The sequence below is a fragment of the Bison bison genome, unplaced genomic scaffold (assembly GCF_000754665.1).
Source record: "Bison bison bison isolate TAMUID 2011002044 unplaced genomic scaffold, Bison_UMD1.0 scf7180017864508, whole genome shotgun sequence".
NCBI lineage: Eukaryota > Metazoa > Chordata > Mammalia > Artiodactyla > Bovidae > Bison > Bison bison.
This window is the reverse complement of record NW_011495064.1, coordinates 4,522,309-4,548,057: the sequence shown is the minus strand read 5'-3', so window position 1 is coordinate 4,548,057 and position 25,749 is coordinate 4,522,309. Positions and strand designations below refer to the sequence as shown.

The 25,749-nt window shown below is 40.0% G+C and overlaps 1 protein-coding gene across 2 annotated transcripts in view; it reads left to right on the top strand.

Moving 5' to 3' along the window:
- Positions 1-25,524, top strand: part of LOC104980826 (cytochrome c oxidase assembly factor 5) — a 36,203-nt gene extending 10,679 nt beyond the window's left edge. The window contains exons 2-4 of one of the 2 annotated variants that reach the window (XR_824310.1): positions 20,929-21,012; positions 23,106-23,300; positions 24,232-25,524. Coding sequence is in view for 1 of the 2 variants with exons in the window: in XM_010829616.1 (XP_010827918.1) it covers positions 20,929-21,012; positions 23,106-23,147 (126 nt within the window). In the remaining variant the exon portion in view is untranslated. Of the gene's footprint in view, positions 1-20,928; positions 21,013-23,105; positions 23,635-24,231 lie in introns of those variants that run through there. The other variant, XM_010829616.1, reaches the window with a different exon arrangement.
- The last annotated feature ends 225 nt before the right edge of the window (positions 25,525-25,749 follow it).

The following is a 25,749-nucleotide window of genomic DNA, read 5'->3' as shown; positions in this document are numbered from 1 at the left end:
AAATGAAGATCATGGCATCTGGTCCCATCACTTCATGGGAAATAGATGGGGAAACAGTGGAAACAGTATCAGACTTTATTTTGGGGGGCTCCAAAATCACTGCAGATGGTGACTGCAGCCATGAAATTAAAAGACGCTTACTCCTTGGAAGGAAAGTTATGACCAACCTAGATAGCATATTCATAAGCAGAGACATTACTTTGCCAGCAAAGGTCCGTCTAGTCAAGGCTATGGTTTTTCCTGTGGTCATGTATGGATGTGAGAGTTGGGACTGTGAAGAAGGCTGAGCGCCGAAGAATTGATGCTTTTGAACTGTGGTGTTGGAGAAGACTCTTGAGAGTCCCTTGGACTGCAAGGAGATCCAACCAGTCCATTCTGAAGGAGATCAGCCCTGGGATTTCTTTGGAGGGAATGATGCTAAAGCTGAAACTCCAGTAGTTTGGCCACTTCATGCGAAGAGTTGACTCATTGGAAAAGACTCTGATGCTGGGAGGGATTGGGGGCAGGAGGAGATGGGGACAACAGGATGAGATGGCTGGATGGCATCACTGACTCGATGGACGTGAGTCTGAGTGAACTCCGGGAGTTGGTGAAGGACAGGGAGGCCTGGCGTGCTGTGATTCATGAGGTCGCAAAGAGTCGGACGCGACTGAACTGAACTGAATGGGACTGGATGCCATGATCTTAGTTTTTCAAATGTTGAGTTTTAAGCCAGCTTTTTCATTCTCCTCTTTCACCCTCATCAAGAGGCTCTTTAGTTCCTCTTCACTTTCTCCCTAGAGTGGTATCATCTGTATATCTGAAATTGTTGATATTTCTCCTAGCAATCTTGATTCCAGCTTGTGCTTCATTCAGCCTGGCATTTCGTATGATGTACTGTGCATAGAAGTTAAATAAGCAGAGTGACAGTATACAGCCTTGTTGTATTCCTTAACCAATTTTGAACCAGTGTGTTGTTCCATGTCCAGTTCTGTTTTTTTTAATTTATTTTTTAATTGAAGTATAATTGCTTTACAGAATTTTGTTGTTTTCTGCCAAATAACAACATGAATCAGCCATAGGCATACATATGTCCCCACCCTCTTGAACCTTCCTGCCATTTCCCTCCCCATCCCACCCCTCTAGGCTGTTACAGAATCCCTGTTTGAGTTCCCTGAGTCATATAGCAGATTACTGTTGGCATTCTATTGTACATATGGTAATGTAAGTTTCCATGTTACTCTCTCCATACATCTCACCCTCTCCTTCCTCTCCCCACGCCTTGTGTCCATAAGTCTGTTCTCTATGTCTGTTTTTCCATTGCTGCCCTGTAAATAAGTTAATCGGTATCATCTTTCTAGATTCCATATATATGCCTTCAGTTCAGTTCAGTTCAGTCACTCAGTCGTGTCTGACTCTTTGCGACCCCATGAATCGCAGCACGCCAGGCCTCCCTGTCCATCACCAACTCCCGGAGTTCACTCAGACTCACGTCCATCGAGTCAGTGCTGCCATCCAGCTGTCTCATCCTCTGTCGTCCCCTTCTCCTCCTGCCCCCAATCCCTCCCAGCATCAGAGTCTTTTCCAATGAGTCAACTCTTCGCATGAGGTGGCCAAAGTACCGGAGTTTCAGCTTTAGCATCATTCCTTCCAAAGAAATCCCAGGGCTGATCTCCTTCAGAATGAACTGGTTGGATCTCCTTGCAGTCCAAGGGACTCTCAAGAGTCTTCTCTAACACCACAGTTCAAAAGCATCAATTCTTTGGCACTCAGCATTCTTCACAGTCCAACTCTCACATCCATACATGACCACACGAAAAACCATAGCCTTGTGTTTCTGACTTAACTTCACTCTGTATAATAGGCCCTAGTTTCATCCACCTCAGAACTGACTCAGATGTGTGTGTTTTTACGGCTGAATAATACTCCGTTGTGTATATGTACCACAGCGTCTCTACCCAGTCATCTGTCTGTGGACATCTAGGTTGCTTCCATGTTCTAGTTATTGTAAATAGTGCTGCAGGGAACGCTGGGGCACACACACGTTGGTGTCTTTTTCAGTTTTGGTTTCCTCAGAGTGTATGTCTAGTAGTGGGATTGCTGGGTCATACATTGGTTCTATTCCTCGTTTGTTAAGGACTCTATACCATCTTCGATAGTGGCTGTATCAATTTACATTCCCACCAGCAGTGCATGAGGGTTCCCTTTTCTCCACACCCTTTCCAGAATTTATTGTTTATAGACTTTTGGATGATGACCATTCTGACTAGTATAAGGTAATATCTCATTGTGGTTTTGATTTGCATCTCTCTAATAATGAGTGATGTTGAGCATCTTTTCATGTGTTTGTTAGTCATCTGTATGTCTTTGGAGAAATGTCTGTTTAGGTCTTTTCCCCACTTTTTGATTGGGTTGTTTGTTTTTCTGGCATTGAGTTGTATGAGCTGCTTGTATATTTTGGAAATTAATCCTTTGTCAGTTGTTTGATTTGCTATTGCTTTCTCCCTTTCTAAGGGTTGTCTTTTCACCTGTTTATAGTTTCCTTTGCTGTGAAAAAGCTTTTAAGATTCATTAGATCCCACTTGTTTTGGTTTTTATTTCCATTACTCTAGGAGGTGGGTCAGAGGATCTTGTTTTGGTTTATGTCATCGAGTGTTCTGCCTATGTTTTCCTCTAAGAGTTGTATAGATTCTGATCTTACATTTGGGTCTTTAATCCATTTTGAGTTTATCTTTGTGTTTGGTGTTAGGAAGTGTTCTAATTTCATTCTTTTACATGTAGCTGTCCAGTTTTCCCAGCACCATTTATTGAAGAGGCTGTCTTTGCCCCATTGTATATTCTTGCCTCCTTTGTCAAAAATAAGGTACCCATAGGTGCATGGGTTTAATCTCTGGTCTCTCTGTCTTGTTTCATTGGTCTGTATTTCTGTTTTTGTGCCAGTACCATACTGTCTTAGCTTTGTAGTATATTCTGAAGTGCGGAAGGTTGATTCCTCCAGGTCCTTTCATTTTTCTTAAGACTGCCTTGGCTATTTGGGGTCTTTTGTGTTTCCATATGAATCGTGATATTTTTTGTTCTAGTTCTGTGAAAAATACCATTGGTGTTTTGATAGGGATTGTGTTGAATCTGTAGATTGCATTTGGTAGTGTAGTCATTTTCACAATATTGACTCTTCCAACCCAGGAACATGGACTGCCTCTCCATCTGTTTATGTCATCTCGTTTCTTTCATCGGTGTCTTATAATTTTCCGTACGCAGTTCTTTTGTCTCCTGCTGCTGCTGCTGCTGCTAAGTCGCTTCAGTCGTGTCTGACTCTGTGCGACCCCATAGACGGCAGCCCACCAGGCTCCTCTGTCCCTGGGATTCTCCAGGCAAGAACACTGGAGTGGGTTGCCATTTCCTTCTCCATTTATCTCCTTAGGTAGGTTTATTCCTAGATATTTTATTCTTTTTGTTGTAGTGGTGAATGATATTGAGTCCTTAATTTCTCTTTCTGATTTTTTTTGTTGTTGTTAGTATAGGGGAAAGCAAGTGATTTCTGTGTATTGATTTTGTATCCTGTGACTTTACTAAATTCACTGATTAGCTCTAGTAATTTTCTGATAGTATCTTCAGGGTTTTCTGCATATAGTAGTATCATGTCATCTGCAAACAGTGAGTTTTATTTCTTCTCTTCCGATCTGAATTCCCTTTATTTCTTTTTTTTTTCTCTGATTGTCATTGATAGGACTTCTAAAACTATGTTGAATAGTAGTGGTAAGAGTGGAACCCCTTGTTTTGTTACTGATCTTGGAATGCTTTCTGTGTTTCACCATTGAGAATAATGTTTGCTATGGGCTTAAGCCACTCCAGTGCTCTTGCCTGGAGAATCCCAGGGACAGTGGAGCCTGGCGGGCTGCCATCTATGGGGTTGCACAGAGTCGGACACGACTGAAGCAACTTAGCATGGGCTTATCATATATGGCCTTTACTAAGTTGAGGTAGGTTCTTCTCTGCCCATTTTGTGAAGAGTTTTTATCATAAATGGGTGCTGAATTTTATCAAAGGCCTTTTCTGCATCTATTGAGATTATCATATGGTTTTTATTTTTCAGTTTGTTAATATGGTGTATCACATTGATTTGCATATATTGAAGAATCCTTGCATCCCTGGAATAAACCCGACTTGATCATGGTGTATGAGCTTTTTAATGTGTTATTGAATTCTGTTTCCTAGAGATTTGTTGAGGAGTGTTGCATCTATGTTCATCAGTTATATTGGCCTATAATTTTCTTTTTTTTATGTTGTCTTTGCCTGGTTTTAGTATCAGGGTGATGGTGGCCTCGTAGAATATTTTTGGATATGTTCCTTCCTTTGCAGTTTTTTGAAAGAGTTTTAGAAGGATAGGCATTAGCTCTTGTATAAATGTTTGATAGAATTCACCTGTGAAAGCATCTGGCTATGGGCTTTTGATTTTTGAGAGGTTTTTGATCACAATTTTGATTTCAGTGCTTGTAATTGGGTGGTTCATAATTTGTATTTCTTCCTGGTTCAATCTTGTAAGATTAAACTTTTCTAAAAACCTGTCCATTTCGTCCAGGTTGTCCATTTTATTGCCATATAGTTACTCATAATAGTGTTTTATAATCCTTTGTATTTCTGCGTTGTCTGTTGTAACCTCTCCTTCTTCTTTTCTCATTTTGTTGATTTGATTCCTCTTTTTTTCTTGATGAGTCCAGCTGAAGGTTTATCAATTTTGTTTATCTTCTCGAAGAACCAGCTTTTAGTTTTATTCATCTTTACTATTTTTTCTTAAATTTCTTCTTCATTTATTTCTGCTCTGATCTTTATGATTTCTTTCCTTCTGCTAATTTTGGTTTTTGTTGTTCTTTTTCTGTTTCCAGTTTTAGGTGTAAAGTTAAGTTGTCTGTTCAATGTTTTTCTTGTTTCTCGAGGTAGGGGTGTATTGTATAAACTTCCCTCTTAGAACTGCTTTTGCTGCATCCCATAGGTTTTGAGTTACCATGTTTTTATTGTCATTTGTTTCTAGGAGTTTTTTTATTTGCCTTTTGATTTCTTCAGTAACCTGTTCATTATTTAGAAATGTATTGTTTACTCTCCATGTGTTTGTGTTTTTAGTTATTTTCTTGTAATTGATATCTAGTCTTAAATTTACTGAGGCTTGACTTGTGACCCAAGATGTGGTCTATCCTGGAGAATGCTCCGTGTGCACTTGAGAAGAAAGTGTATTCCTCTGCATTTGAATGGAATGTCCTGAACAATGAGATCGACCTGGTCTAATATGTCATTTAAGGCTTGTGTTTCCTTATTAATTTTCCGGTTTAATGATCTGTCCATTGGTGTAAGTGGGGTGTTAAAGTCTCCTACTGTTATGTGTTACTGTCAGTTTCTCCTTTTATGTCTATTTGTGTTTGTCTTATGTATTGAGGTGCTCCTATATTGGGTGCATAGATATTTACAATTTTTATGTCTTCCTTTTGGATTGATACCTTGATCATTATGTAGTGTCCTTTCTTATCTCTTGTAATATTCTTTACTTTTAGGTCTGTTTTGTCTGATACGAGGATTGCTTCCCTAGCTTTCTTTTGATTTCCATTTGCATGGAGTATATTTTTCGATCCTCTTCCTTTCAGTTGTATGTGTGTTTGGGTCTGAAGTGGGTTTCTTGTAGGCAGCATATATATGGTCTTGAATGTATCCATTCAGCCAGTCTGTGTCTTTTGCTAGGAGCATTTAATCCATTTATGTTCCAAGTAATTATTGATATATACATTCTAACTGCCATTTTCTTAATTGTTTGGGGTTTGTTTTTGTAGATCTTTTTCTTCTCTTGTACTTCCTGTCTATATAAGTCCTTTTAACATTTGTTGTAATGTTGGTTTGGTGGTACTAAATTATCTTAACTTTTCCTTGTCTGTAAGGTTTTTGATTTTGCTATCAATTTTGAATGAGATCCTTGTTGGGTAGAGTAATCTTGGTTGTAGATTTTTCCCTTTCAGTACTTTAAATATATCACTTTTGGACTGCAGATTTTCTGCTGAAAGATCAGCTGTTAAAGGTGTGGGATTTCCTTTGTATGTTACTTGTTGCTTTTCCCTTGCTGCTTTAAACATTCTTTCTTTGTGTTTAATCTTTGTTAGTTTGATTAGAATCTGTCTTGGCGTGTTTCTCCTTTTATCCTGAATGGAACTCTTGCATTTCTTGGACTTGATTGATTATTTTGTCTTCCATGTTGGGGAAATTTTCAACTAGACTCTCTTAAAAAATTTTCTCATACCCTTCCTTTTTCTTTTCTTCTTCTGGAATCCCTGTAATTCGAATGTTGGTGTGTTTAATATTGTCCCAGCGGTCTCTGAGACTATCCTCAATTATTTTCATTCCTTTTACTTTATTCTGCCCTTTGGCAGTTATTTCCACCCTTCTATCTTCCAGGTCACTTGGCTGTCCTTCCGGCTCAGGTATTCTGCTATTGATTCCTTCTGGAGTATTTTTAATTTCAGTTAATTGTGTTGTTTGTTTCTGTATGTTGATTCTTTATTTCTTCTAGGTCTTTGTTAATTGATTCTTGCATTTTCTGTATTTTACTTTTGAGGTTTGGATCATCTTTACTGTCATTATCCTGAATTCTTTTTCAGGTAGTTTGCCTACTTCCTGTTCATTTATTTGGACTTGTGTGTTTCTAGGTTGTTTTTTCATTTACACAGTATTTCTCTTTCTTATTTTCTTTCTTTCTTTTTTTTTTTAACTTATTGTGTCTGAGGTGTCTGTTTCTGAGACTTGGAGGTTGAGTTCTTTCTTCCTCTCGGTTTCTGCCCTCCTGAGGTCGGTCTGGTGGTTTGTATAAGTTTTGTGCAGGGTGTGGCATGTGCTTGTGTTCTGGTAGAGGGAATGAGTTGTCCCCCCTACCCCCTGGCAGGGCTGAGTGAGATGATAGTTCTGTCTGCTGATGATTGGGTTTGTGTTTTTGTCTTGTTTGTTGTTTGGATGAGGTGTCCTGCCCAGGGTTCTGTTGGCAGTTGGGTGATGCTGGGTCTTGTATACACGTGGTAGCTTTGTGGAGGTTCATTATTTGATACTCCCTAGGGTCACAAGTTCTCTGGTAGTCTAGGGTCTTGGAGTCAGCGCTCCCACTCCAAAGGCTCAGGGCTTGATCACTTGATGGGAATGGAGATTCCACAGGTAGTTTGTTATGACGTTAAATGAGATTAAAACAAATAACACAAAAACGAGAAACAAAAGACACACCACAGACAAATGTCAGTTACATAATCAGGCAGTTGATAACTAAAGTAATGGAATATACGTACATAAATATACACCCATAAGCAAAGCCAAACGGTCCAAAAAAAAATAAAGTACAATGGATTGACCCGTGAACAGAGAAAACCAAAAATAATATCCATCAGTTAAGAACAAAACTAACCTAAAGCACAAACCGGAAAACAAAACTAAAGCAAGGTGCCAACTGGGGAATAAAGCAACAAAAACAAAACAAACACATACGGTGAGAAAAAGAAAGAGAATAGAAATGCAGGATTAGATAGAGGTAGACGAAGAAGACATATTAAAGATTAACTGCAGTGGGAAAAGAACAGTAGGAAAAGCAAACAAAGGAATACGTGTAGGAAAAAATAGTAGTATTTTAAAATTTAAAAGCTGAAAGTAAAGAAAGGAAAAGGATAGGAAATAAAAGAAGAGAAAAGAAAACCCCACAGAACCATGAAAGGCCAATGTAGAGGCAGAAGTATGTAACAGAAATAAAAAGTGTGATTTAAAAAAGTTTATAAAGCTAAATAGATTTAATAGTGCTAATAAAGTCAAAAGATACAACAGCAGATGAAAAAGAAAAAAAAAATCCAGAAGTAACCACAGAACAGTCAAAATATAAGAATAATAAATGTCTTTCTTGAGTCTCTGCCATCAGCATCCTTTCCCTTGTTGGGAGTCACAGTCCTCCTTGCCTCCCTAGAATGCACTCCAGCACTGGGCCGGTGTCTGGGTCTGCTGTGGGGGCAGCTCAGACTCTAATCTGGTCCTACTCCTGTGTGTTCTTGCCTCTAATGGCCACAGCTGTCAGAACGCACATGCATTTTCTTTTGTGAGAGTTCTCAAAGTCCTTTTATATATTCTATAGATACAGAGTCTGCATAGTTGATTGTATGGATTTAATCCACAGTTTGTACAGCTAGTGGGAAGGTTTTGGGTCCTCTTCCTTAGCCATGGTGCCCTGGTTTCAGTTGGGTTTTATCTCCACCTCTGCATGTGGGTCATCTTAGAGGGCTCCCTGGCTTGGGTCCTTTTCTGTAGCTCCTCAAGTCAGGCACATAAAGGGATTCCCCTGGCACATAAAGGGACTTCCCTCCCTTGTTTCCTGAGTCAAGAGCTTGAAGGGCCAGTGTCTCTCTTGTTCAGCTACTGGTGTTGGCATGTGGCGAGAGAGATGCTATGGTGATGGCTCCATCCCCTACACATGACTGAGCTTATTGCGTTCCCTCAGTGTCTGGTTTTCCTCCACAGGCTTTTCCCACCACAATCTCCTCACCTCCCCTCGGGCTGTCTCCCCACAGTCAACAGAAATCCTCGCCCTGGAATTGCTCTACAATCCCTGCGCTCCAGCTCCCAGCCACTGAGCCTTCTAGGAGACCTGTCTGGGGTGTGTATAGCTGCAGCAAGGATTATCTGTGCGATTCTCATTCCATTTAGACTGTCACAGATCAGCTGCTTCACTCTCAGCATCAAATGTTTCTCCTCTGACCCAAAGAGTTGTCCCGTGTGGGGATCAGACCCTTGCTTCCGTTCCCCCACCCACCGAGGGCAGGTCCAGTCCTGCTAACTCTCCTAACTCTCCTGTTCCCCTTCCTTCCTTCGTCCCGCCGAGTTTTGTGTGGTTCTGTGTATCTTTCCCACTGGCGGGCACTTCTGCCCACTCTCAGCTGGTGCTCTGCACACGCTTCTGTGTCTGAAGGTGTGTTCCTGATGTGTCCATGGAGAGAGATGCACTCCACGTCCACCTCCGCCTCCGCCATCTTTTTCTCCCTTTGGCTGGTTCTAGCTGTTGCTTCCTGACCTGCATACAGGTTTCTTAGGAGACAGCAGAAGACAGGTAAGGGGATTTGGTATTCCCATCGCTTTAATAATTTTCCACAGTTTGTTGTGATCCACACAGTCAAAGGTTTATCATAGTCAATGAAGCAGAAGTAGATGATTTTCTGGAATCCCCTTGTTTTATGATCCAATGAATGTTGGCAATTTGATCTCTGGTTCCTTTTCTAAACCCAGCTTGTATATCTTGAAGTTCTCGGTTCATGTAGTGCTGAAGCCTAGCTTGAAGGATTTTGAGCATAGCCTTACTAGCTAGTGAATTGAGTGCAGTTGCTTGGTAGTTTGAACATTTTTTGTCATTGCCTTTCTTTGGGATTGGAATGAAAACTGATCTTTCCCCATCCTTTGCCCATTGCTGAGTTTTCCAAGTTTGCTGACATATTGAGTGCAGCACTTTAATAGCATCATCTTTTAAGATTTTAAATAGCTCAGCTGGAATTCCATCACCTCCTCTAGCTTTTGTTTGTTTGTTCTTTGCTTCTTATGTTTTTATTTTTTAAAATTAATTTATTTTAATTGGAGGATAATTACAGTATTGTGATGGTTTTTGCCATACATCAACATGAATTGGCCATAGACATACATATGTCCGCCCCATCCTGAATCCCCTTCCCACCTCCCTCCCCACCCTGTCCCTCTAGGTGTCCCAGAGCGCCAGCTTTGGGTGCTCTGCTTCGTGCATCAAACTTGCACTAGTCCTCTCTTTTACATACGGTGATATGTATGTTTCAATGCTATTCTCTCAAGTCATCCCATTCTCGCCTTCTCCCACTGAGTCCAAAAGTCTGTTCTTTACATCTTTCTCCTTTGTTGCCCTGCAGGTAGGATTGTTGGTACCATCTTTCTAAATGCCATATATATGTGTTAATATACAGTATTTGTCTCTTTCTGATATACTTCACTCTGTATGATCGACTCCAGCTTCATCCACCTCATTAGAACTGACTCAAATGCATTAGTTTTTATAACTGAGTAATATTCCATTGTGTATATGTACTACAACTTCCTATCTGTTCATCTGCCAATGGACATCTAGGTTGCTTCCATGTCTTAGCTATTGTAAATAGTGCTGCAGTGAACACTGGGGTACTTGTGTCTCCTTCAGTTCTGGTTTCCTTGGGGTTTATGCCCAGCAGTGAGATTGCTGGGTTGCATGGCAATTCTGTTCTTGGCTTTTGAGGCATCGCCACACTGTTCTCCACCAACAGTGTAAGAGGGTTCCCTTTTCTCCATATCCTCTACAGCATTTATTGTTTGTAGACTTTTTGATGATAGCCATTCCGACCAGTGTGAGATAATACCTCATTGTGTTTTTGATTTGCAGTTCTCTAATGATGAGAAATGTCAAGCATCTTTTCGTGTGTTTACTGGCCATCTGTATGTCTTCTTGGAGAAACGTCTGTTTAGGTCTTCTGCCCACTTTCTGATTGGGTTGTTCATTTTTCTCGTATTGAGCTGCTAAATATATTTTGGAGACTAGTCCTGTGTCAGTTGTTTCATTTGCTGTTGCTTTCTCCCATTCTGAGGGCTGTCTTTTCACCTTGTTCATAGTCTCCTTCATTGTGCAAAAGGTTTTACGTTTAATTAGGTCCCATTTGTTTGTTCATTTTTTTATTTCCATTACTCTGGGAGGTGAGTCAGAGAGTGTTCTGTTTTTGTCTGCGAGTTGTATAGTTTCCAGTCTTGCATCTAGGCCTTCAGTGCATCTTGGGTTTATTTTTGTGTGTGGTGGTAGCACCCGTCCTAGTGTCATTCTTCTAAGCACAGCTGACCAGTCTTCCCAGCACCACTGGTTGAAGAGACTGTCTTTTCTCCATTGTATATTTTTGCTTCCTTTGTCAAAGATAGGGTGTCCATAGGTATGGATATATCTCTGAACTTTCTATTTTGTTCCGTTGATCTGTATTTCTGTCTTTGTGCCAGTACTGTCTTGATGACTGTAGCTTTGTAGTATAGTCTGAAGTTGGGAAAGTTGATTCTGGTTCCATTCTTCTTTCTCAAGATTGCTTTGGCTATTTCGGATCTTTTGTAGCTCATACAAATTGTGAAATTATTGGTTTTAATTTTGTGAAAAATACCATTGGTAGTTTGATAGGGATTGCATTGACTCTATAGATTGCTTTGGGTAGTATATTCATTTTCACTATATCAATTCTTCCAATCCAAGAACGTGGTATTTCTCCGTCTATTTGTGTTATCTTTGATTTTTTTCATCAGTGTTTTACAGTGTCTGTATGTCTAAATATTTTATTCTTTTCATTGCAATGGTGAATGGGATTGTTTCCTTAATTTTTCTTTCTGTTTTCATTGTTGGTATATAGGAATGCAAGGGATTTCTGTGTATTCATTTTATATCTTTTGAATTTACTACATTCATTGATTAGCTCTAGTTATTTCCTGCTGGCATCTTTGGGGTTTTCTGTGTAGAGAATCACGTCATCTGTGTGAGACATTTACTTCTACTTTTCCATCCTGGATTCCTTTTACTTCTTTTTCTTCTCTGATTGCTGTGGCTAGGATTTCCAAAGCTGTGTTGAGTAGCAGTAGTGAGAGTGGGCACCCTTGTCTTGTTCCTGATTTTCAAGGAAATGTTTTCAAGTTTTAGCCATTGAAGATAATGTTTGCTGTGGGTTTGTCATATGTGGCTTTTATTGTCTTGAGGTATGTCCCTTCTATGCCTACTTTCTGGAGAATTTTTTATCATAAATGAGTTTTGAATTTTGTAAAAGGCTTTCTCTGCATCTGTGGAAATAATCATATGGTTTTTATCTTTCAATTTGTTGATATGGTGTATCACATCAATTGATTTGTGAATATTGAAGAGTTCTTACATCCTTGGACTAAAGCCCACTTGATCATGATGTATTATCTTTTTAATATGTCATTGGATTCTGTTTGCTAGAATTTGTTGAGGATTTTTGCATCTGTGTTCATCAGTGATATTGGCCTGTAGTTTACTTTTTGTGCATGTGGCGTCTTCATCTGATTCTGCTATCAGAGTGATTCATGTGCCCTTGTAGGATGAGTTTGGAAGTTTTCCTTCCTCTGCAATTTTCTGGAAGAGTTTGAGTAGGATAGGTATTAGCTCTTCTTGAAATTTTTGGCAGAATTCACCCGTAAAGCCATCTGATCCTGGGCTTTTGGTTTGTTGGAAGATTTTTGATTATAGTTCTGTTTTCCATGCTTGTGAATTTCTGTTTCTTCCTGGTTGAGTTTTGGAAGGTTATACTTTTCCAAGAATTTGTTCATTTCTTCCAAGTTGTCCGTTTTATTGGCATACAGTTGCTCATAGTAGTTTATGTTTGTTTGTATCTGTGTGTTGTCTGTTGTAATTTCTCCATTTTCATTTCTAATTTTATTGGTTTGAGTCATCTCCCTCTTTTGTATCTTGATGTGTTTGGCTAACAGTTTGTCTGTTTGGTTTATCTTCTCAATATCTTTTTCATTTATTTCTGCTGATTTTTATGATTTCTTCCCTTCTGCTGACTTTGGGTTTTTATTGTTCTTTTTCTAGTTGCTTTAGGTATAAGGTTAGGTGGTTTGTTTGATTTTTCTCTTGTTTCTTGAGGCAGGCTTGTATTGCTGTGAACCTCCCTCTTAGCACTGCTTTACTGTAGAGTCCATAGTCCTGGGTTGTTGTGTTTTCATTGTCATTTGTTCCTATGCATATTTTGACTTCCTTTTTCATTTCTTCAGTGATCTGTTGGTAACTCAGAAGCGTGTTGTTTAGCCTCCATATGTTTGTGTTTTCTTACAGTTTTTTTTTCCTGTAGTTGATATCTAATCTTACAGTATTATGATCAGAAAAAGTTCTTGAAATGATTGCAGTTTTTTAATACAAATCAAGGCTTGATTTGTGGCCCAAGATGTGATCTGTCCTGGAGAATGTTCCATGCACATTTGAGAAAAAAGTGGAATCCATTGTTTTGGGGTGAAATGTCCTGCAGATCAATTAGGTCTGTGTGGTCCAATGTATCATTTAAGCTTGTTAATTTTCTGTCTGGATGATCTGTCCGTTGGTGTGAGTGGGATATTAAAGCCCCCCAATATTTTTGTGTTACTGTCAGTTTCCCCTTTAATAGTTGTTAGAATTTGCCTTATGTATTGAGATGTTCCTATGTTGGGTGCATATATATTTATAATTGCCTTAAATTGTGCATAGAGGATAATGGGGGAAGGGGTGGAGTCATGCAAGGACAGCAGCTCCTGGTCCTAATCGAAGCCAGGCTTTCAAACTTATCATATGCAAAAGTTCAGGTGAATTACATCATCTTCTGGCCAGGAGGTCTGTTAACATTTTAAGAAACTTATCTTTCTCTAAAGGTGATTATTCCAAAGTCAGGCACCAGCCTCTAAACAAGCATTGGACAAAGCTGCATTCCTATAGGGCAAAGGTGAGGTGGGCTCAATCAAGAAAAGAATTAACTCAAGGGTCCAAGGTTACAAACATTGAGGCTACTACTTACATTTCTATACACCCATTATATCAATCAATACACTGCCAAGGACACAGTAGGTAAGGAGTATGGAGACTTAGCAGCAAACATTGGCCCAACAAGTGAAAATCCCTTCACCAATACAATTTCTAATCAATATTTTAAGTACTCAAAGGAATCTGTGTTTAGACAGTTTAGAACATCTCCTGCCTCTCACAGTTGGGAGGCTCTGAACAATCACATGTGGCTGGAAAAACCTATTCTGGCAGGCTAGAGGATTTCCAAAGGAGTTTGTAGGTTGAAACACTGTCACACCCAGGAATTATTAACTGGAGCTGTAAGCTAACTCTTTTTTCAGAGAGAGGTAGGGGGGGATAGCCCCCCGTAAAGTCAGAGGTGTAGGTGAGAGCACAAAGCAGAAAGTAGGCAGACTCTGGTTTTGGGGGTAGATGCTCGAGAATTTCCAGGGAGACTCCTGAGGCTTGATCCTGCCTTTGCGTATGCCAAGCCTCCTTCCTCATGACCTTTGCCATGGGCGGAGCTCGCTCCCCGCATCTCTTATAACAGTTTTTATTTTGAAGTATTTTATCTGATATGAGAATTGCTACTCCAGCTTTCTTTTGGTCTCCATTTGCATGAGATATCTTTTCCATCCCCTCACTTTCAGTCTGTATGTGTCCCTTGGTTTGAGGTGGGTCTCTTGTAGGCAGCATTATATAGGGGTCTTGTTTTTGTATCCATTTGGCCAGTCTTTGTCTTTGGTTGGAGCATTTAACCTATGTATGTTTACGGTAATTATTGATAAGCATGATCCCATTACCATTTACTTTATTGTTTTATAAACCTTTTCCATGTTTCCTGTCAAGAGAAAATCTTTTAGCATTTGTTGAAGTGCTGATTTGGTGGTGCTGAATTCTGTTAGCTTTTGCTTGTCTGTAAAGCTTTTGATTTCTTCTTTAAATCTGACTGAGATCTTTGTTGGGTCGAGTAATCTTGGTTGCTTTTTCCTTTCATCACTTAAATATATCCTGCCATTTGTTTCTGGCCTGCAGAGTTCCTGTTGAAAGATCGATTGCTATCCTTATGAGGATCCCCTTGTGTGTTATTTGTTGCTTTTCCCTTGCTGCTTTTAACATTTATTATTTGTGTTTAATTTTTGTTAGTTTGATTACTATGTGTCTTGGTGTGTTTCTCCTTGGGTTTATCCTGTATGAGACTCTGTTCTTGGACTTGGGTGGCTATTTCCTTCCCCATTTTAGGTAAGTTTTCGACTGTTATCTCCAGTACTTTATCATATCCTTTCCTTTTATTGTCTTCTGGAATGCCTATGATTTGAATGTTGGGGCACTTAACATTGTCCCAGAGGTCTCTGTGGCTGTCCTCATTTCTTTCTAGTCTTTGTTCTTTTTTGCGCTGTTTCATTCATTTATACCATTCTATCCGCCAGCTCACTTATCCTTTCTTCTGCCTCAATTACTTTACTGTTGGTTCCCTCCAGAGTATTTTTCATCTCAGTTATTACATTGTTCATTACTGATTGGCTGTTCTTTATTCCTTCTAGGTGCTTGTTAAACATTTCTTACGTCTTCTCAATCTGTGTCTCTAGTCTGTTTATCTGTATCTCCATTTTGTTTTCAAGATTTTATATCATCTTTACTATCATCATTCTGAATTCTTTTTCAGGTAGACTTCCTATTTCTTCATCTTTGGTTTGGTTTGGTGGTTTTTTTCATATTCTTTGACCTGCTGGGTATTTCTTTGCCTTTTCATTTTATTTAGTGTGCTGTGTTTACGGTCTGCTTTCTGCATGCCGGAGGGGCATAGTTCCTCTCAATTGTGGAGTCTGCTGCCTGTGGGTTGGGTTGGCCCAGTGGCTTGTGAAGGTCTCCTGGTTGGGGAACTTGTGTCTGTTTCCTGGTGAATGGAGCTGGATGTTGTCTCTCTGGAGGACAGTACAGTGTCCAGTAGTGAGTTTATGGGTTTGGTATACCTTTGGGCAGCCTTCTCATTTTTTTAATGTTCAGTGTCGTGTTCCTGCTTTGCTGGAGGATTAGTGTGGGGTGTCTTGCACTGGAGGTTGCTGGCTCTTGGGTGGAGCTTGATCTCAGTGTAGTATGGAGGTTTTGGGATAGGCCTTTATCTATTAATGTTCCCCGGGGTCAGGAGTTTTGTTATGGTCCAAAGTTCTGGAGTTGAGCCTCCTGCCTCTGGGTTTCGGTCCCCACCTTTTACAGTAGCATCAAGATTCCAACCACACAGCACAGAAGATAAAACCACTAGGTTAATGGTGAAACAACTCACCACAGCCGGAAACAAAGAGATTCACAGAGTTATACAGAAAAGAGAAGAGGGAGAAAGCAGATAGAGGTGATCAGGAGAAAAGGGAGAGTCAAAAGGGAAGGGACCAATCAAGCCAGTAATGAAATCCCTAAGTGAAAATGGATACTGAAAATCAGACTCTTAAAGATACAAAATTAATAACAAGAGCCCAAAAAGCAAAAGTTAAAAAACTAAAGTAAAAATTAGACTCTCAAAAGTACAATATACAAAAAGCCAGAGTCAAACATAAAAATAAACAATGTGGAATTTATTTAAAAAGTAAGTTTTTTTAAAGAAAGATATAAGTAGGCTATTAAAAAGTTAAAGGAGTACTAAAGAAGCATATTAGGACAATATGAGGGGAAAAAGCAAAGGAAGGGGAAAAAAGAGGGAAAAAAAGATAATAACAAATTAAAAGGAATTTAAAAACTAACAAAAACTTTAAAAATAATAACAAGAAAAACATATCAGAAATGTCTCTGGAGCTGTTGTGGGTAGTGTGGGGTCAGTTCAGTGTCAGATTTTCCCTTGTTCCAGCTCGTGCTTGTTCTCAAAGTCTGCGGTTGCCCCTCAAATGTACCGTCGCAGCTTAACTGCAGGGTTTTAATCTGTTGCACCTGCCGGTTCTGGAGCGGTCCCCCCTCCTTTTCATTGCTTAGGTTGGCCTCCTCTGTTTGCAGGTCTCTCTTCAGTGTCTAATTTCTGCCCTGACATGAGAGGGTGAAAATGCCCACTAATTTGGGTGCACTTGCTCAGCTGTGCTTTGGAGGGGGAGGGGCATTGCTAACAAAACACTCATGTGTGGGGAGCACTTGCAGTGGATGGACCACACGGGGGCTGCCACAGCGCAAGGCAGCATGTGCCTCCCAAGTCCAAGCTGCTCAGGCTCCCGGGTGCACTGTGAGGGCACAGTCCCAGTGGGCTGTGCATTTCCTCAGGGGAACTGGTCTCAGGCTGTGACACTGCCGGCAGATGGGAACCATCCAGGATCCCAGGAAGACGTGGTTAGCGGTTGGCAGCCTGCTTAGTGCTTGCTGGGAAACATGGTCCCTGGGGCTGAGATTGCAGTGGTCCCTTGCCTTTCGCCTCTGGCTGTCCTACACCTGTCTCTCGGCCTCCAGGGAGAGCCACAAACAGCAGCTCCCCTTTGATATTTGCAGGGGTGCGACCCTTTGCTCTGTGAGTGCACCAGGGGTCATGGTGCGGCATTAGAGCCTTCCCTAGGGAAAGGTCCCTTGCTTTTCTTTGTTTCTCTGGCCTTCCCATGGTTTGGGTTTTCCCCATTCTGTCTGTGCTGTGTCACATTGGTCCCCTCATTGAGTCCTCGTGGCATTCAACCCTGGCCTTTTCCCTAAGGACCGACTGCAGCACGCACCTCTGCACCCAGCCCCACTCACTGTGGGCAGTTGCAAGCCTGGGAGCTGCTTCTTGGCTGGTAATTGCCTTTCAGCAGGATTTCTGTGGTGATTTTTTATGCTGCCTCTGAGATTCCCAAGCTCCCCACTGATCCCACCTATGAGAGGGTTTCCTGTTGTGTGGAAACTTCTCGACTCCCTCCCCAGGACTAGTCTCCGTCCGAAAATCCTTGCTCTCCCTTTTCGTCTTTATCCTTTGTGCTACATAATTTTAGAGAAATTGGTATCTGGGGTCCTCTGCCAACACTCAGAAGTTGTTTAGTGGAAGTTGCTCCACACGCAGATGATATTTTGATGTATTTGTAGGGGAGAAAGTGGTCTCCCCCTCCTATTCCTCTGCCATCTTGGAACTGCTTCCCTCCTCTAGCTTTGTTTGTAGGCCGACTTGACTTCACACTCCAGGATATCTGGCTCTTAAGTGAGTGACTACACCATCATGGTTTTCTGGGTCATTAACACCTTGTTGGTGCAGTTCTGCTGTGTATTCTTGCTACCTCCTCTTAATCTCTTCTGCTTCTGTTAGGTCTTTAGCATTTCTGTCCTTTATTGTGCCCATCCTTGCATGAAATGTGCTCTTGATATCTCCAATTTTATTGATGAGATCCCTAGTTTTTCCCATTCTGTTATTTTCCTCTCTTTCTTTGCATCATTCATTTAAGAATCTAGTAGGCAGATCTAATCCCCTGAAGTATTTGTCACCTCCACTGTATAATCATAAGGGATTTGATTTAGGTAATACCTGAATGGTCTAGTGTTTTTCCCTACTTTCTTCAGTTTAAGCCTGAATCTTCCAGTAAGGAGCTTATGATGTGAGCTAGGTAAGAGCTAAAATTTAGTACTATTTCAGTAGGTAAACATTCTGTTATCTCCATTAACTTTGTTCATAGAAATGCTTCTTAAGACCCACTGGACTCCAAGATACTCCAAGATGTCTGGCTCTGAGTGAGTGACCACACCACTGTGGTTATCTGGGTCATAAAGACCTTTTCTGTATAGTTCTTCCACATGTTCTTTCCACCCTTTCTTAATCTCTTCTGCTTCTGTTAAGTTGTTACTATAACATTTTATAGGAGGCAGTGACCAAAACTATCCAAAAGAAAAAATAATGCTGAAAAGGAAAAGTTCAGTTCAGTTGCTCAGTTGTGTCCGACTCTTTGCAACCCCATGGACCACAGCACGCCAGGTCTCCCTGTCCATCACCAACTCCCAGAGTTTACCCAAACTCATGTCCATTGAGTCGGTGATGCCATCCAACCATCTCATCCTCTGTCGTCCCCTTCTCCCACTGCCTTCAGTCTTTCCCAGCATCAGGGTCTTTTCAAATGCTTCAGCTCTTTGCACCAGATGGCTGAAGTATTGGAGTTTCAGCTTCAACATCAGTCCTTCCAATGAACACTCAGGACTGATCTCCTTTAGGATGGACTGGTTGGATCTCCTTGCAGTCCTAGGGACTCTCAAGAGTCTTCTCCAACACCACAGTTCAAAAGCATCAATTCTCTGGCGCTCAGCTTTCTTTATAGTCCAATTCTCACATCCATACATAACCACAGGAAAAGCCATAGGCTTGACTAGACGGACCTTTGTTGGCAAAGTAATGTCTCTGGTTTTTAATATGCTGTCTAGGTTGGCCATAACTTTTCTTCCAAGGAGTAAGCGTCTTTTAATTTCATGGCTGCAGTCACCATCTGCAGTGATTTTGGACCCCCCAAAAATAAAGTCAGCCACTATTTCCCCATCTATTTGCCATAAAGTGATGGGACTGGATGCCATAATCTTTGTTTTCTGAATGTTGAGCTATGGCCAACTTTTTCACTGTCCTCTCACTTTCATCAAGAGGCTCTTTAGTTCTTCTTCACTTTCTGCCATAAGAGTGGTGTCATCTGCATATCTGAGGTTATTGATATTTCTCCCAGCAATCTTGATTCTAGCTTCTGCTTCTTCCAGTCCAGCGTTTCTCATGATGTACTCTGCATATAAGTTAAATAAGCAGGGTGACAATAAACAGCCTTGACGTACTCCTTTCCCGATTTGGAACCAGTCTGTTCCATGTCTAGTTCAAACTGTTGCTTCCTGACCTGCATACAGATTTCTCAAGAGGCAGGTCAGGTGGTCTGGTATTCCCGTCTCTTTCAGAATTTTCCAGAGTTTCTTGTGATCCACACAGTCAAAGGCTTTGGCATAGTCAATAAAGCAGAAATAGATGTTTTTCTGGAACACTCTTGCTTTTTTGATGATCCAGCGGATATTGGCTATTTGATCTCTGGTTCCTCTGCCTTTCCTAAAACCAGCTGGAACATCTGGAATTTCACGCTTCACATATTGCTGAAACCTGGCTTGGAGAATTTTGAGCATTACTTTACTAGCGTGTGAGGATAAGTGCAATTGTGTGGTAGTTTGAGCGTTCTTTGGCATTGCCTTTCTTCAGTTTAAATCTGAATTTGGCAATAAGGAGTTCATGATCTGAGCCACCGTCAGCTGTGTCTTGGGTGGCGCTACACGGCAGGGCTTAGTTTCATTGAGTTAGACAAGACTGTGGTCCATGTGATCAGATTGGCTAGTTGTCTGTGATTGTGGTTTCAGTCTGTCTGCCCTCTGATGCCCTCTCTCAGCGTCTGCCGTCTTACTGGGGTTTCTCTTACCTTGGACGTGGGGTAGCTCCTCTCGGCCACGCCAGCGCCGCGCAGCCACCATTTGCTGCAAGTAGGTGTCTGAAAAACCAGTGGTTGTCTGGGATTTACCTGCTAAAATACTACTAAATTTTAGTTCTTAACTACTTTTCACAGTTACTTTATCAAGTGTGATTTTTAAAGTCTTATTATTTTGTTAAGATCAGAAATAGCACTAATCTTATAGCAGTACCTGCTTCTGAACTTCAACAATATCCTGTCTTGTTGGCAGAAAGGGAATGGTTCAATCTAATTTTCTTAAGCTCTTATGAGCTTTCACTGCTTAAAGACAAGTTAATTACACATTGTGCCCAGGAAGATCTTCCCTCACCAGTGTATATAATTTTGTTTAAAATTTCACTTTCCTTTTCCAATTCTTAGTGAGCTTCTCAGAATAGAGAACTTGACTGTGAAGGTAAGGGGTGGGAAATGCAAAGGTGTGTTCCAGGTAGACTTGCTTGTATAAAAAGATAATGTGATTGGAGACTTTAAAGCGACTTGATCCTGGCTTCCAGGACAGACGCCTCCCCTTTGCTCCCACAGTGTGGCTGAAGTCTCACCTGCGTGCTCTCCCGCCTCTGCCGCTGTGTCACACACACTGTCCTCCCTGCCTTCAGGGCTCCTTGAGGGTCTAAGTTCGGAAAACACTGAAGAAACCCCATTACTACTTTCACCTCCACTCTCTTCCTTTCTTACACAGAAGGAGCTAGAGATGTCAGTTTCTAGATTTTTATACAAACATTTTAAAGAAAAGTGTCCCATGGAAACCAGTGTTTTCAAGAATTCAAGGGTATCCTTAAAGTGCCCCCAAATTATTTTACACATTTCTTATTTTATCTTTTTCTCCTTAGGTACCAACAGTTAAAATGATTTATGAATTATTTATTATATAAATTACTGTTTTCTCCTTTTGCTTAGCTTAAAAAAAAAAAAACAAAAAAAAACACTGGACAGTTACTTTGTACTTTGTGAGAAATTTTCCCTTGTATTTATATTGTTTTTGTGTCATAGGAAGGAAAATCCCCTCGGCAGTGTCTGAAGGAAGGAAACTGCAAAGCTTTGAAATACTCATTTTTTGAGTGTAAAAGATCAATGGTAAGTGGCTAAAGATTTTTAAAAGCTTATGCTCAAAATTAGCTCTGTAGAGTCAAATATGTTAGTGACTTAGTAATTATAAATAGGTTGCAGTGGTGTCACTTGGAAAAAAAGATGTACTTTTTTCTCACCCAGTGAATTAATGTGAGGTTCATGGAAACCCACAGCTGATTGTTCTATTATGCTGACCACAGTAGCTGAACTTCATGAATTTCTAAAAACGAGTTAAGACCATGGTCTTGGCAAGTATAAATGGAAAAGAGTTGATGTTGGTCACTGTATTTGGGTCATTTGGCGATTGCACAGCCATAATGCGGGATCTAAAGGGTGTGTACTGCTCCTTACATGTTGATGTGATTGGAAAAAATGTTGGCATCTGTGTTTGAATCTGTAGTGATGAACTGTGGAGAGACAGCCTGAAGGACATTACAAATCTCATCTTTGATTCAAAGATTCACAAAGGTCTTTGGAATAGAAACCAGGAGCCTTGTGTTTGTGAAAAGAAAATAAGAAATCACAAAAATGAACATCCCTTTAAAAACAGCAGTAACTTTAACTTGAACATGCTCTCGATTGGTCAGCAGCACTTAAATCCCTTTCCTTTTGTTGATAGGAGAAGCAGAGCGTATAGGATATTATGATCTGGGAGGCCAGAGAAAAACTTTGCTAACTAATCAGATCCAGGGAGGTGTAAAGTGAGATTAAAATTGGCAATGCTTTCTCAAGTGACACAGTTCTTTGCCATATTTTCCTGTCATTTAATGTAGGAAAAGAGGATTTTCTTGCCTTCTCCCACACAGTTTTGTTACCCTTGTAAAATGCAAGCCTTTAGACCTTTCAAAGAATGTTAAATCATGTTTATATAATTGAGAAGTCATAAAGAACAGTTAGTGTAGGAGGCAATGAGGTGTCCTTATTAATCACAATGACTGGATTTGTAATAAACTCCCTGTTAATTCCTATCCTGAAACTCAGGCTTTGATCTCCAAAGAACATTAAGAAATCAGAACATATAAAGCTTTTCCACAGTTTTATCTGCCTTCTGTAGACATTTGTAATAAATCTTGAGTAAAAAAAAGTTAACATGCTTCTGACCATTTCTAAATATCAGTACGAGGCAGAACTTGACTCACACTTTGACTCTAGAAGGAGCAGTATTAGGAACCTTATAGCAGATTTAAGAGACCCTTGCAACCTTTCTTCAAGACTAGGACGCACTGGTAGTCCTCCAGTGTGAGGAATAACTGTTGCAACTTCGGTTGGTCAAAACCTGAAATAAAATGATTTAAATTGTGCTGGTAATTTTGCTTATTATTTCAAACAATGGGTATGTAACTCAGAGTGAAGGTAAAATGGTCAGTTTGAATCGGCTGTGCCCTCCTAATAGTAGCATCTCATCATCCTGATCATGACTCTCGTTTGAAGATTACTTGGTTTTTGAAAGTGTGGCTCTTAGCTACTGTATCTGATGCTCAGATGAAGAGATAGTGGTCTGTCCCACGCTGGCTGTGTTGTCCTCATTAACAGGGTTTAGCTCTAAACTAATTCATTCCTCTGGGATTTCTGTGGAATGGTATTGACTGCAGTTCTGCCTTCTGTACTGACTAGGACCCTCCATCCTGTGGCCTCACTTAAGAAGTGGCCTTACTGGGAGGCTTAAGTGAAAGAATATGCAGTTGACCTATGAGTAGTAATTTAAGGGTTTGTAATCTCAAAATGGCTGTGTGTTACATATATTTCAAGGCTCTTTTCTCAGTTACTATTTAAAGATTCTAAAAACACTTGAATATTAACCCAAATAAAGCTTAATCAGAAAGTCAGCTTTGTTAGAAGAATAATGTATATTGAGTGTACTCCAGAAAAAAAGATGAATGTAAGTTGGACTTAAGAATTCTTACTGTGACCGTGAATGGAACTCTTGTTTCTAACGCCTTCTTTCCCTCTTTGTTATTTTTTCCTCCCCCGAGCTGGGACAGTCGCCTTTTTGATTATGCTGGAGGCTGGTTTACTCCTCTCATGTAGTGACACCTGTTACCAAAACTGTGTTTGATTATGGTGTCCAAAATGTGATTTACTTGTGTATTTATTTTCAGTTGGATGCCAGATCAAGATTCAGGGGAAGAAAAGGATATTGATACTACTATGTTGAAACCAAGATGGATACAAGAAAGGACTCTGGTCATTAATCCAGAGAAGCCAAAATAAGAAACATACTTTTTGTTACATCTGTTCAGGTGGACCAGTTTTTTCCTCCATGAAACAAGAAAATGGATGAGTTCTGGTTTTCAGTAGGTATAAATGATTCCCTTGTTCTAAGTTATTCTTAGAATAAAAATTCAATTGAATAGTTATGAGCTGAGAACATAATAGATGTGTTTTAAGAATTGTTCTGAAGCACAGGGAATGGAAAGATTGTTAGTTTCCAACTTGACTTCTCTACTAGATGACACAAATTTGTGCATCCTTTGTCAGTACTGTGGAGGCCAGGGATGGGACTGTGAAAATCAACATGCAGCCTGATGAGAAGATATCCGTCTGGAAAGTTTAGGGTAAAACTTTCTTTTATTCAGATTGTACTGTTTAGTTCTAAAATAAATTGTGTTTGACTGCTTGGTGAAGAAATGCTTCCCCTGCACTGATTCATTCAGTAACAACCTCAAAACGTTAATGCCACTCATTAGGCAAATCTGGATCCAAATCTGGGACTATGCTGCCAGGCCTTCTGGCCTCCTCTCCTGAGTGTTTTTCTGTTTCCTGACCTCATTTTTAGGCTGGCCCTCTCTCCATAATGGGGAAGAGGCCAGTGTCCCCCCAAAGCACACATCCTAAAAGTCTGTGATCCCAAAAGAAGAAAGATAACCTCCTTTTCTGGGGTCCACTAATCAGATTCCACAAAAGAACTGTTGTCTTCTCTGGAACAACTGCCTTTGAATTGGACCAGTCCCTGTGGGAAAAGGGACAGGACCCCATGATCTTGGCCAGGGCTGGGTCTTAGGCACTGTATTTGGTAATTCATGTCAGAATCACCTTGGTTGAGTGGTGGGCCTTTATCCTAAAAGGAAAGGATTCAGAGCAAACTGAAACAGCAGGTGTTGATGTTAGAAGGCAAGACTGAAAATTATGAAATACTTGAAAAAGTTTACAATCACAGTGATTTTATTCCAGTCACATAATACAGTAGAGCCAGATATGAATCCAAGTTTCTAGTTTTATTTTCAGGATTGAAGAATGATGGAAGAGCCGTTGCTTCTTCATAGATCTGCAGTTCACTGGAGTTAGAACAATCAAGGTATTCTGTAGCTCTTTGCTTTCTTAAAAGTTCATCTAAAGTGAAAATTCTGTTATCAGCACTGGTCCTTGCTGCAGAACATCACTGAGGTCTATTTTATATATTATTCATTGGTAAAAAGAAAATGATAGATTTTTTTCAATAAATTTTTGTATATATCTGTTTAAGTGCCACAACTTTTATTAAAGGTTAAGTTTGTTAAGAAACTCAAATTATGTTATAGAGCCCTATCTTTTCTTAGCTACAGCTTTTTTGAGAGCTTCACTGGGAGAAATTCAAATACCTTAAAATTCACTCTTAAAGTAAAGATTCAGCTTTTTTTTTCTCTTAGTAGTCACAGAGTCATGAACCCATCACCACTGTCCAATTCCAGAGCATTTACACCGCTCCAGAGAGAAGCCCTGTCTCCATTAGCGGGCAGTCCCTTCTCTCCTTGGGTACCCCAGTTCCTAGCAACCGCTTACACATTTTCTGTCTGTAGATTCACTTCTTCTGGGCATTTCATAAACTTAGAATTATGTAACATGTGACCTTTTGTGACTGGATTCTTTCTTCATGTTTTCAAGGTTCATCTATATGTAGCATCCATCTGTACTTCATTTCCTTTTATTGCTGAATAATATTCCATAATATAAATATACCACATTTCATGTAACCATTTATCAGTTGATGAATATTTGGGTTGTTTGTACTTTGGGGCTATTATGACTAATGATATGAACATTCATGAATGAATTTTATGTGGACATGTTTTATTTCTGTGTCATATGGTAACTCCAGCTTTAAATGATGAACTCCCAAACTTTTCCACAGTGGCTATATCATTTATATCCCCACCAGCAATGTAGGAGGATTGCAGCTTCTCCATATCACCAACAGTTGTTATTTTTCATATTTTTGTTTGTTTTTTATATGATAACTATTTTTAAGTCATTTTTATTTTTTGAAAATTTTATTGGAGTATAGTTGATTTACAGTGTGCTGTTGGTTTCACGTGTACAATCAAATGACTCAGTTGTGAGTGTGTGTATATATTTCCCTTTTGTAGGTTTCTTTTTCCATATGTGCCATTACAGAGTATTGAGTTCCCTGTGTTGTACAGTAGGTCCTTATTATCTGTTTTATATATAGCGTATGTGTATATCCATTCTAATCTCCCAGTGTATTCCCTCCCCCCTTACTCCCTGGTAACTGTAAATTTGTTTTCTACAACTTTCTTTTTTTTTTTTTTTATTTCCGTGCTTGTGATGGGTCTGTTAAGATTTTCTATTTCTTCCTGGTCCACTTTTGGGAAGTTGTACTTTTCTAAGAATTTGTCCATTTCTTCCAAGTTGTCCATTTTATTGGCATATAATTGTTGATAGTAGTCTCTTATGATCCTTTGTATTTCTGTGTTGTCTGTTGTGATCTCTCCATTTTCATTTCTAATTTTATTGATTTGATTTTTC